The sequence below is a fragment of the Corvus brachyrhynchos genome, unplaced genomic scaffold, assembly GCF_000691975.1.
Source record: "Corvus brachyrhynchos isolate BGI_N302 unplaced genomic scaffold, ASM69197v1 scaffold444, whole genome shotgun sequence".
NCBI lineage: Eukaryota > Metazoa > Chordata > Aves > Passeriformes > Corvidae > Corvus > Corvus brachyrhynchos.
In genome coordinates, this window is record NW_008237886.1 from 492,880 (window position 1) to 506,119 (window position 13,240).

The 13,240-nt window shown below is 37.9% G+C and overlaps 1 protein-coding gene across 6 annotated transcripts in view; it reads left to right on the forward strand.

Moving 5' to 3' along the window:
• INPP4B (inositol polyphosphate-4-phosphatase type II B) overlaps positions 1–13,240 on the forward strand; it is a 276,861-nt gene that overhangs the window by 182,603 nt on the left and 81,018 nt on the right. For all 6 annotated transcript variants that reach the window (XM_017732655.1, XM_017732656.1, XM_017732657.1 and 3 more), the window contains 2 exons: positions 3,168–3,272; positions 7,634–7,742. In XM_017732655.1, the coding sequence (XP_017588144.1) occupies positions 3,168–3,272; positions 7,634–7,742 (214 nt within the window). The remainder of the gene's footprint in view (positions 1–3,167; positions 3,273–7,633; positions 7,743–13,240) is intronic.

Genomic DNA, 13,240 nt, shown 5'->3' on the forward strand with positions numbered 1-13,240 from the left:
GGAACGAGGGGCCTCTCCCCTCCGCCGGGTCTCCCACTGGATCACAGGCTCCTCCAGGCATCCACCCGCTGTGGCACGGGCACCTCCCCCATGGGCTGCGGGTGGATCTCTGCATCCCCCATGGATCCATGGGCTGCAGGGGCACAGCTGCTGCACCATGGTCTGCACCACGGCCTGCAGGGAAATCTCAGCTCCAGCACCTGGAGCACCTCCTCCCCCTCCTTCTCCACTGACCTTGGTGTCTCCATGTTGTTTCCCTCACATGTTCTCACCTCCTCCTCTTCTCTGACTAGAAAAAAAACTGTGCCCCACTTCATTTTGATTTTCTTTTTAAATATGTCATCACAGAGGCGTTACCAACCTCTCTCATTGGCTCAGTTCTGGCCAGCAGAGTGTCCATCTTTCAGAGCCATCGGAGATTGGGTCTGCTGGACATCATGGAAGTTTCCAGGGGCTTCTCACAGGAGCCATCTCTGTGGCCCCCTGGCTACCAAAAACCAGGCAGTGCAAAACCAGTGCAGTAACATAAACCACAACAATTTCAGGTGAATCTAAACCACAGTTTTGGTGATGTTGAGAGAGAGTGGAACTTTGAACATTTGTTTCAGTTTGACCTGAAATCATCCCCACATGATTTCACCTACATCCCAATTTACTTTTTTTCTGTTTCAGTCATCAAACTGAAAAATCTATTATTCATTCAGCCCTAGAAGGAGGAAAAAAGACAGTCAAGGCTAAGGCAATTGAATATTGTTCTCAAAAACTGGACACTATCCCTGCCTCTGTCACAAAGTTCCTATGTAGGCAAGTCAGACTTGAGAAGTGTTGTTCTTTTTTTGGAAGCCTGGCACTAAACACAAGTTGTTTTGCAGAAGTGCTTGGTACCTATGGATACAATTCAGCCCAGTGGGAGCTGTGCTTCCAAAATAGAATGTGACATTGCATTAAAATGAGTGTTCTGCAGGACAAGTTCCTCCATATCTTATATTGACGCATTGTTCCTTAAATGTTTATTCTCTGACATTAGGATGGGTGAAATTATAACTCAGCCAGCTAAAATTATTTTATAAACATTTGTAAAGCCCTTAGAGGTTGTTAACATGTATGTAGTAGACAGGTTTGAGGAAAGTAATAACCTTGACTCTGAGAGAGGTTTGAGCAACATGTTTAAATCCTGAATACATACTAAAATAAAAGTTGGACACAAGATCTTGAATCACTGCTTCTAAAATGAGCAGCAAAGACATTCAATGAACTGGGAAAAGCTGATATATGATATATTATTGAAGCCCATTTCACAGTTCTTCTTCAGGTACCTGTCAGATGAAAGTTACATCTATACTCTGGTATTTCCTAGCTTTGAGGAGTTTGATCTTGCAACACTAATAACAAGAACTGTTTCAATTGAGGGAATGTTATTTGGGGGTTTTTTTTGAGTTCTTAAATAAAACTTAGCAAGTTACTTAAAAACAGACTATACTTAATTTTATGGTATGGATGCTATTGGCAAATGCAGATTGAGATGTTAATTCCACTGCATGGATCTCATACTTGAGCAAATCTAGTAACTGATAGCACCTGGGTGTTCCTTATGCAGTAATTTTCTGGCAAGGGATGGAAAGGGATACTTGCTCCACAGATCTTCCCTGAGAAAATGAGTAACGCAACTCAGCAATGCTGCATGTGTTGTGCTCCTGCTGGGACAGAAGTGTACTCCTGAGGGCAGTCTCTTCTCCCTCCTACTCTTCTTTCACCTGTGCTTTTAATGTGCAGTCATCTTATGCTCCTCTTATTCAGCCAGTGTTTCCTTGTCCAGGTCCAGTTATCATTCCTTAAGCTTTGAACTTGGTTTCAGCTGAATTCTCAGAAATAATCTCCCCCCTTTTGGTCTCTTTCCAAACTACTTACAGTCTCCTTCCCTACCCTATTCTCATTTCTTTTCTGATAGTTTGAGTTGCCTTCACTACTTCCCTAATTGTCTGTGTTTTTCAGATGCAGGTTTCACACTGCATCATCAACATCTCCTAATTTCAATCTGCATTCTCAGGTTTCCTGTCTCATCTAAAATTTTGACTCCTGTAAATTGCTTTTCTTCGTACCTTTGTTCTTCATCTGTGTTAAATTATTATTTCAAGTTCCTAAGGTTAGGGAGCAGCCTAAGCAGGCTTGGCTGGTCTGGAGCATCATTGGTGCCCTCTGGCAGAGTAGTTTGTGCTGGGAGTCTCAGTGCTTAGTCCTGCTGGAAACTATGGAAGTTTCAACAGATAAAGGCTATCAAGTCTTGACTGAGCAAGTAAAAAACAATGTTAAATATTTCCTTTACCATTTTGTGCGTTTGTTTCAAGAAAAGGCTGAACCTTGACAAAATTTATTTAAAAATTCTATCTGAATGAGATTAATTTTAGTTCTAATAATTAATAGTTGGCAAAATGATAGGGTGCTGAAAAAGTGGCCTAAGTAAATGTTGGGCTGCCTGAGTGAGAAAACAAGATCACGTCTCTTTCCTAATCTACACCCTTTCATTTTATACTGATTCTGTATCAAATACCTTCAGGTAAATTATATTTTCATAGTGCTAGACTTTAATTATATTCATTTACACAGCCATAAAGCTACTCATAATCTCATACTTTTGAAATATGCAGGCATATTCATCTTTATTTTGTTTTTCCAAGGCATCATGCCTCCTGTGAACTAATTTATAGCTCTCCTTAAGATAGTTTGTGCTTCTTTATTTGAGCTTTCTAGGAAGAATGCATAGCCCACTCAATATAAGACTTTTCTTTGAAGAAAAAAATGTTACTTGGAAAAATGCAGTGCCATCATAGCTCTGTACCGTTGTGATTTTAGCATAGAATAAACATAATGCACATTAACTGCTACATTGTCTCCAGCAGACTGTAGACTGATTTCAGAGAGCAGGGAAAAGTATCTATCTCCTAGGATAAAAAATTAGATTGTTCTGTGAATTAAAAGGTGGTTTGTTGCTTCCAGTATGGATACATGCTGAGACTCAGTTAGTGAACATTTCATCTCGTAATATACAATTACACATTAAAAGTAAATTAAAGATGACTCCTGACATACAAGTATCATCCTCACTTTAAAAGGAAGATAGAAACATCTGGATGCTTAAGGCAATGATTCTTTAAACTTTTGTTTTTCAGGTTCTTCCTTCAAGTCAAGCTGTAGCAAAGGAGAAAAAACACTAGAATTCATCCCAATAAATCTTCATCTGCAAAGAATGCATGTGCATAGTCCTCGATTGAAAGGTAAAAAAATTCCCCAAGTATGACAAAGTATGTTTTGAAATACAGTTACACTGAAATTTAGAAATCAGGTCCAAAGTTAAAGCTGTGCAAGGGATTTCTCAGATTTCTCTGCCTCATCTTCTGATGCCACAAGTTGTGGACATTGACTGCAGATCTTGGAAAACTAAGGGGTGATTAACTAAATTTCTTCTAAGTTCCTTTCTAAAAATAGATTCCAGGGATGTGCTCATTTTGTTCCTATGACATTTCAAGCAAATAAGTAAATGCAGAATATATGCTCACTGAAATGTATTGGTAAGCTATGCATGGTTAAAAATATTCTGTTGTAGCAGTGCAGAACTGTCATGATTTGTAGTGACATGCTGCTCAATGCTCATTTAGATTCACGTCCTTCTTGGGCACCCACTTAATTTTTCATTGTGATCCATAATGCTGTAAAAGCCAGACTTAGCGCTCTCTCATTTTAAGGTGGCTTTTCTTCCCTCCCTGCTGCCAGTTTGCCACCAGAGATAGTGATAGAGCACAGTCCAGTACTTCTCCTTCCAGAGATTGCTGGGATGAGCTCACCAGCCTAGGTGATGTGAGGTACATGGTTCCATTAAGGACAGTATTACTTCTAAACTTAATTTATCCTATTTCTTAGGAAGTTGTAATGAGCCCAGCGCTGCTTGTTTCTAAATCAGCTTATGCAGTGCTACCCTGTCATGCCCACCTACCCCACGTAAGCATTTGCTCAGTGTTAAGTGAAAATACCTCACTGATTATGCTGAAAATACTGCAAACTTCCAACATCTCCTGGAAAGGGGGGATAACTTTCTGTAACATCTTCTGTGGTTCTTTTTAATACAGAATTCTGTTGCTGCTGCTTGCACATGATTTTAGCAGCTTCCTTTACAGATCAAAGATTATACTGATACATATATATGACCAAATCATAGCACAGTGAATAATTTGTTGATAAATTGAGATCTGTTAAATTTGCTGTCACTGCAAACACAGAAATTACACTCTGTAAGGTTTTTGCCTAATTAATACACTCTGCATCTAAGATTGTAAAACAGTAAGTACAAACAGTGGTCATAGGAGTTTTATACTGTGTGAGGCTGATGTCCATCCAGTTCTAAGCTGGAACACAGGGACTTCCAATTATCTGTTAGGTACTGGTTGGTTCAATATTTTATTACTTTTACTAAAAACCGGTGCTTCCAAACATTTCAACAAGATGGGGACTTATAGTGACATAATGTAACAACACAGATTTTAATTTAATGGTTTGAAGTTAATTAATTAACTCGAAAGTATTTTTAGGTTTGTAATGGTGGCCAGAAAAAGTGGAATGAAATATGTCACTTACTTAAGCACCCACAACTTCTACAGTACTTGAGTTTTGTTTTGTTTATTTTATGAATTTTCTCCTTTCTTCTCCAAAACCATTGTGCTTGGGGCACATGGTTAATCCATAATCAAAAAGGGTGCAGAAAGAGATAAATGTTAGAATTGTTCTAGTTGTCTTCTAAATTTGGAGCTTTAAATTATAAACCTCTGCCTCTGTTATTTATCTAATGTTCACTGTGTCTTGTATTAGATATACACAGTCTGAACAGTTTCTAGCAATTACTAATCAATCTGGAGTAGGCAGCACTTTGATTGTAAGCTGATCTTTTTCATCTCATGCTTTGCTTGGCAAAGGACATCTGGAATATAACCAGGAGAATGACCTTGGAAGGGAGAGAATAAAAATTCATAGAGGTGACATTTAAACAAGCTAATGAGCCATAGAGGTGTCATTAACCCTTACACTATTGGATATCTTAATTTTGGGAATGCAAGATAGGTTTTAATCCCACCTATTGTATATGCACATTGGTGTGTGGGTTTTTTGTGTTTGACATGTACAATAACAGGTTTACTTTTACTGAACTTTGATTTGGGTTGTTACTGGGTACTGTCATGGAAGAGAAAGTACCTGTGCGCTTGAACTTTCAGTAGGAAATCTTTGAGAAAAATACGATTTCCCAATGGGTCAAGTGTATCCCTATCCATTTGATAAACACCACATTGTGGTCTCTTCCTCATAGTAGAGAGCTTAAATTTATATATTGACAAAGCTTTGCTTTTCTCCCTGCTTATACAATGTATTCTTGTTTTAAATAGATTTTAAATAGATTTAAATGTTTAGATTAGATGTTTTTAAATAGATTTGGTCAACTGATTTTTGTTTTGCATCTGGCCAGTTTGAGACACTGACTGCCTCCTGTGGAGGTGGGCAGGTTGATTCAAAATTGGGATTGAGCTGTTCTTGACAATAAGATACAGCTCCTGTGGCGCTTTGCCGCATTTTGAGCTCTGTCTTCATTGCAGAGGGGTGCTAGCAGTAGCCTCCTCTTGCTTGATGGTTATGAGTTACTGGAGCACTTCTGTAGCAGGGCACTGATGCTGACACTGCATGTCCTTCACAAGGAGCTCCACTGACGTGTAAGTAGAGCACATCACAAGGCATTCCTCCCAAGCCTTGCTGCACTGTGCTCTGGGAAGTGGGAGTGAGATTGTCCTGTGCCCATCACCAGGCATGGATGCTCCTCATCCTTTGCCATCCTCACTTTCCCATGTAGGTTGTGTCAGGCAGGTGTTCAGCTGTGCTGGGTGGGTTTCTGTCTCAGACAGCTGCTCCTCGACCATGCTGAGAAGAGGCCACAGGCTGAATGAAAGCTTCCTTCTGGACAAATCCTCCCCTCCCAAAGTAACTATAAACAGGGTCATGTTTATTTTTAAAACAGTCAGAACCAGGGTTTAGTCTTTTAAATGTTTTCCTGTCATTTCATGAGTTACCTCTAAACATATTCAGAACCCTTATGAGTTCATCTCTTATCTTGATTTCAAGCCACTGCTGTTTTAAGCAACAGAACTCCTTACTATCAAATACCAATGGAGCTCTAATAGCCAAAGAATATGTATTATGGATAAATCTCAATTAAGGCCTGAAAGAATGGGCTATTTAAGAATCTTGAAGATCACCTTAGGCTAATGAAATTATGTCACTTCTCCTTTTAAGTGGAAATTGAAGAGTCACCAACTCATTAGAACTCAAATCAATTTGAGCAAATATGTTCTGAGATTCAGCTCGGGAAGTAAAGCATAGTTCATTAACTGTGAATCATTTGTACAGTGTTCTTGCTTCTAGGGATATTTATCATCAGAATGCAAGACAAAGTCTATTTTAAGAGAGGACTAGATTTTAATTTACATGGGAGACTTCCTTGATGAATAAAACAGTTCACAAAAAACATCCTGTAATGTTTCCTTTCGAAATACATTTTAGGAATGAGGCATTCTCAACTGTATTTTTATACCTCCAGTAAGTTTCAGTACAAAACAGGTACTACTTAGTGTAAATGTAAATTTAAACTTTGAAGAAATAATTATTGTGGTGTGGGATGTAATTAAATCTTCATCTCTGTACTGACAATCAATCACAAGCTCTTTTAAAAATGATGTTTTATCTCCAGTTCTGTAAGTACATATCCACACAAAAAGTTCATCCCCTATGCCATAAGACATTAAGTATATACAGAAAGAGACAAGAGTTTGTTGTCTCAGCAAGAATTTCAGTAGCATAGTTTATTTCCTATTCTGGTAGCTTCTCAGCTGAGAACAACTGACTTTGTGTTCATAAACATATATAAAAATTTAGTGTATATCATAGAGCAGGGCTCTCCAATTTAGCATTAAACACCATTATAACTGAAAGTACATTAGCATTACATCTAAACAAATTCAAACTAGAAAAGAGGTAGGGATTTTTACTAGTCTGATTGACTTCTCTGGGAATGCAGTGAATTCATTGTCACTTGCAATCTTTAAATCAAGATTAGATGCCTAAATAAAGAGATGCCATCACTCAACCAAGAGGCATAAGCTTGATGCAGGAATCATTAGCTGTAATTCTGTAGCCTCTATTATTCAGTCAGACTGTTCCATCATAATGGTCTCTTTTGATTCTAAAATGCTGGAATCTGTGCATCTCAACATGACTACAAGTTAAAAAATGAAAGGGGCAATAAAGTGAAATACACAATGGGCCAATTTACTTGGCAGCTTTGTAAACTGCAGAGCTGGAATATTGTTCTACACTGCGGCACATAATTTAGATGTAGCCATAAATCAGATGAACTTTTTAAAGTGTGCAGGTGGCTGCATGGAAAGATTGATTAGCTCTTCGGCCTTCTTGGGACATGGATTATCAATTATTCCCTGGAAATGATAAAGACTTGTCCTTACTTTTGGTAGAGTAGATATCACAGTGTTGCCATGACTTGGGAATAGGAGCATTCAAATATCTGTGTTTGTCTATTCCCTTCCAGATGCTCTGTATGATGTCATCACCGTGGGAGCCCCAGCAGCACATTTCCAAGGATTTAAGAATGGTGGTCTCCGGAAACTGCTGAGTAAATTTGAGGCAGAAAGACGAAAGTAAGTATTCTTTCTGGTAGCTACGAAAATACCATTAGAGTTGCATTAAAATGCTGTGAGCTCATGGAATCCCAGAAATCTAGTAGGATTGGACACTGCATTTATAAAATATTTCCTTTATCTTCCCTGCTTTGCTGAAAATTGAAGCACGGTCTACTTTAAGATTAATTTTAAATAAAGGAAATGGCCTCAAGCTGTGCCAGGGGATGTTCAGGTTGGGGATCAGGAAGGATTTCTTTATGGAAAGTGTTGTTCTGCATTGGAACAGGCTTCCCAGGGAAGTGGTGGAGTCATCATCCCTGGAAGTGTTCAAGAAACGACAGGACTTGGCACTCAGTGCTATGGTTTAGTTGATATGGTGGTTGTTCTGTCAAAGGTTGGACTCAATGATCTTGGAGGTCTTTTGCAACCTTAATGGTTCAAAATTGTGAATTTTTTCCTCGTATTTCAGGAAGCTGGAGGTATATCAGTGCTTGAAAACCTGCTGTTCAGAATGAGGTATCTCTTTGGCAATTCTTATGCTAAGAGGAATGTAGCTGTAGAGAATTTTTAAATACAGAAACTGTAGCTTAAGGTAATAACTTTATTTCTGACAGCCCTATGTGTATGCTAACAGTAAAATACATTTAGTACACCTGTGAAACAGCAAACTACTCTTATGCTTCAGAAAGCCAAAATAAGGCTAATCAAAAGTAAAGGTTTCAGTTTATTGTGGAACTCAAATGCTTTATTAACTGTTGAACATGCACAAAAGTGTTAGTTACATCTTTTCCTAAGAATTGGATGTGTTTGTGTTTGTTGCTATGGCTGTTAAGATTTTCAAGCAGGTGCAGCTGTCACTGGCAGTGCCTGTAGTTGTGACTGCTCAGTGCTTCAACTGATGGTGCTAACCCCGGTGTTACACCATTCCAAAGAGAATTCAGGAAGGAAGTACTCTGATCTAAATTATCATGATGCTCCACAGAAAATTAATTCCATTATATTCAATGCTCAAAAAAGTTTCATAGATACAATATCATAAAGAATAAAAGGAAAATTATAAAAATGTGCTGTTGACTTCTACGTTGAATAGGAGTTGGCATCAATATTAAAACCAAACAAAACCCAACAAATCTATTTGCTTTGAAAGCTGTATTATTGAGGGGGTTTTGCCTGCACTTCACAATTTTAAAACTCTGTTAAATCTTTAAAAATCTTTTCTTTCCCTGACCACCTCTGATTCTGAAACCTGCCAATGAAACATGTACATCATTGATCATGTAAGACACATCAATGAACTTTGTGTTAATATTCTGCTGTCAGCAGACTGGCATGAGCAGCCTTATCCCCATCATATGGAGGCCTACGAAGTACATGTTTTCTGCTGAAGAAAATGTCTAAACACATTTCTTAAAGTATCTGCTCCTTTAGTGTCTTTGCAATAGTGGTTTGTGGGTTTTTATTATAGTAATTTATTACTGAATTCATAGGATATAAATCATATAATAGACATAATCTTATAAAGTCATATGATACAAAGAACATTACAGTTCTCACAGTACTCAGCTTTCAGAAAATGAACCATTTCTCACTAGCTCAGTCCTGCAGCATATACTTGCTGGCAGAGTGTGACTTCCCGAGATGGAGGATAGCGGTGAGGTAAATTATTCTCTGTGATTTCTCTTCATTGGAGAAAAGGAAAAATGTCTTATAGGGAAGAGAACTACTTCCTGGAAGAGCACACATTGCAGTATCTCATAGGCATCACTAGACAATGCCCTTGTTTCTTAGTTGCTGGTAACAGGGGAGAGGAGGTGATGGGCGAGAGCTTTGTGCAGGTTCACAAAGGCATTTCAGGCCTATTTCAAGAGCCTGCACATCACCTTACACTTGTCCTGCTGCTTAGATTTTTCTGCATCCCTGAGAAACACCTGTGTTTTGGCACTTTTTAAGGACAGGGTACAAGAAGTTTACTCTGACAGTTTCCTTTGTGTTTCTGGGTTCTCTTGGAAAAGCAAAAGTCTGTCTTCAGCATCATGTAACTAGAGCTGTGTTACTATCCTGTCAGACTCTTCCTTACAAAAGAACCTGAGTCAGGCTAGCAAACTTAAGTTCGAGCACTGGAAACAGTGCACTACAATTTTCAGCTAATCACTTGGCAGGCTGGGGAAATGATCACTTAGTGTATGAATTCCCACAAAGGAGAAAGGAGGAAGCCTCCAAAATTCATCTTTCCTGATATCTTTGAGGGCAGCTCAGAGAAAACTCCATGTTTTGGTTTTTCAGCTTCAACTATAAGAACTTGTGGGAGTTGAAAGACAGAAGCAAGCAAGCTCTCAATACAATCTCATTTATTGAATGTTCAGGAGGGTGACTGCTTTAAATGAGTACATGAAAGGACCATTCTCAATCTTACAATGGAGAAATGTATTTCAATGTGGTGACAACAGTGTTATTTTGCATGCACCTGTTTGTTTCGCTGCATAAGGATATTTTGAGGATGCATAGTGTCCCCAGGGGCACCTTTTGCAATTTAAATTTTCTTTCTTACAATGGGGACAGATTTTCTGAAGATTTGGTTGAAGGAAGAAGTGACACCTTGAGATATCAGTCAGAATATAGAATGAACAGAAAAAAAAAATGCAGATTCAGCAGCCGTTTCCTCTAGGCTAACTGAGCTGAAGACCTAGAGCAAGATTGGGAAGAGATTAGTTCTCAAGCCAGTCCTGGTAGCTTTCAAGATGTGACACAATGCCTTGCATGTCTTTGACCTTCAGTCTGATTATTAGAACAGTTTATCAAAATATTCAGCAGTGTCAGCATATCTCAAAATATTTCTTGCTCAATCTTAGACTTTTGGAATTAACAGACAAGAGTAACTGTTATCTGGTAGCATTTGCAGTTGCCAAACAAAAACGAGACTGAGACATAAGTTTTGTGAAAGTTTATCAAACAGAAGAATGGGGAAAATGTGTATCTGAAGATAGTTCTGGCATGCTTTCTATTACACAGAATATGCATCTTTGTGCAGACACAAAGGGAACTGTTTAATAGTATTTATAAAAAATGCAGTTTTTGCAATTCTTCTCTCATTTATTGCCCTCAATAAGGTCATATTAAATTTTAAAAAGGCCTATTTAAAAAAAAAAAAAAAAAAGATCTGAAATAAGAGCAAGAAAAGCTTTTCTTTCAGGTGAAAAATATAGTACTTTCTGGTATGTGATCTGAAGTCCCTTCCATTGCTTTATAACCCATTCACATACTATTCTTTATCTGTACCAAAAAGACAGATCAAAGGCCCTTCCACTATAAACATCAATCAGGTATGCCTATGAGGCATGGGTCAAGTATGTCTGTCCCTTTAGTAGTGAGTAGTGAATTTCATAGGACCAAGTAAGAACAACTGATACTTTTTAAAAATTTTGTTTAGGCATGACAGCATTTACACTAAAATAATTGAAATATGGTGATTAAAGTATGGTAAATAATTGCAGAATATTAATTACTTGTGTATGATATACATTTATTTTAGAATATTTTTCATTATACTGTATTGGTATGTTCTTTTTATTTTTTCCTTTCCTATTTCTGTATGAAAGAGAAAGTCAGCCAGCTGTTCAGATGCAGTCTTTTTTTGGCTTGATCGTACAGATTATTTCTCCTTCCAGCAAATGGAAGGGCTTGTCTTCTCATCAGTCTAGATGGCACAGCAAATTATTGTTTTTAGAGCTCAGTTGTGCAGAAACATTTAAATCAGACACTCTCTAAGTTTTATCCATATAATGCCTCACTGCTTGAAATGTTCATAAATCACTTTTGAGATACACAAAGGACTTTTTTTCTTATTTAAAATCTAATTTAATCCTCTCTGTTTTAACCAAAACACATAGGCTTATGATCGCAAGTTTTTTAATGCCCCAGTTCTAACCATCAAGAAAAAGAGGTGTCCCACAAGTTGCATTGGGTGCTGTGATTCACTGTGGTTTTATACATAATTTCCAGCAAGCTGTTAGGAAATTATTCTGTTTTAAATTTGCAAAAGCTTAAAACTGGAACACTACTGAAAAGGATTTTCTGTTGGGCTTTTTTCCCCCCAAAGCTATAATAATTTAAGTTGGGCTTGAACAGTCCAAAAGGACTATTTCTGTTTGAGGCCTAGATTTCTAGCAAAGATATGAAGTGTGCGCCTTCACTAATGTACCTGTTTGGTGACCAGAGATGTTATTAATGCTGCAATATTCTGTGTTCCTATTGCCTGAATTTTATAGCCTTCAACCCATTTCCATTCTCTGAGGAACCTGAAATGGTACCATTTCACAGTAAGTCCCAGAGATGTTGAAATAATAAGGATCTATGTTTGATCTAATTGTAACCTTTATTCTCAAAGGGAATGTCTGTCATGCCTAACACTTTTCACAGAGATGTTATTCTTTGCTCACTTTCCCCTATTTTTTGCATGTATATGTGTGTGAGAGATTGGACTTCATGGAGTTAGGAATGAAGAAAAATAGAGGAGCTGTAGGAAAAGTTCTGTGCATACACCCTTAGCCATTGCCTCAAGATAAGGATTTGTGGACATTTGATCATCATAGACAGAACTAATAGCATCATTTCATTTTCCTCATATTCAAAGTTAGAACTTCCAAGGTGGCAAGGGAAACTTAAGAAATAAAAAAACAAAGTAATTCAAACTTCTAGTGTCTCTCAGGCCTGTTTTCGTAACCTCAGCTCTGATCATCTGGTTTAGGTTTTTTTCTGAGACCATGAATTATCCAGAGTTTTTTATGTAGCAATTTATTTTTGATCATAAGTTCCCACTTTAGACAGAACACATGTGATCCATAAGTAAGCCACTGAATCGGCATCTTCAGTAAGGTACATAAAACTGAAGTTATCTAGGGGTAGATGCACTTGCTGTCTATGCTTGAATTGTATTCTTGATGCTAATGTCAGTGGGTTTGGCTGTGAAAAATGAGAGGTCAAATATTCATTGTTAGAAGACTTTAAGCCAGTCCCAGATGGTGACAATTTAACTCAGTAACACAACTTACGCAGTCAACAGCAGGAGTGGAGTAACTCAGAGGTTCATTATAAGTTAGATTATATATTACACGTTTAGCATATTGCAGTATTTATTCTCCAGCAAAAACTTTGTTAATCTAGAATTAAAATGTACCCAGTTTAATATTTATTCAAATGTCTTGGTTTGAATGACAGGTGTCTGCCAAGGAAGGTGGGAACCTCCCTTGGAATGGAAAATATGACTCCCTACCCTCCAAATTATTATAACTTTGAAATTACAGGACTTTCAGGCACAGATATGGGAAAAGGAATAACAGTTCTTTACTAGAATATACATACATACATACATACATACATATACATATACATAGACATATATATATATATTTATAAAACAAGACAAACAAACAAAAACGTCAGCAGCAGCAGCAAGCAGAACCAGAAGCCAGTGCCAGCCTCTCTCGGCCGCGGGCCCTTTCCCCTTGGGCGCAGCTCCG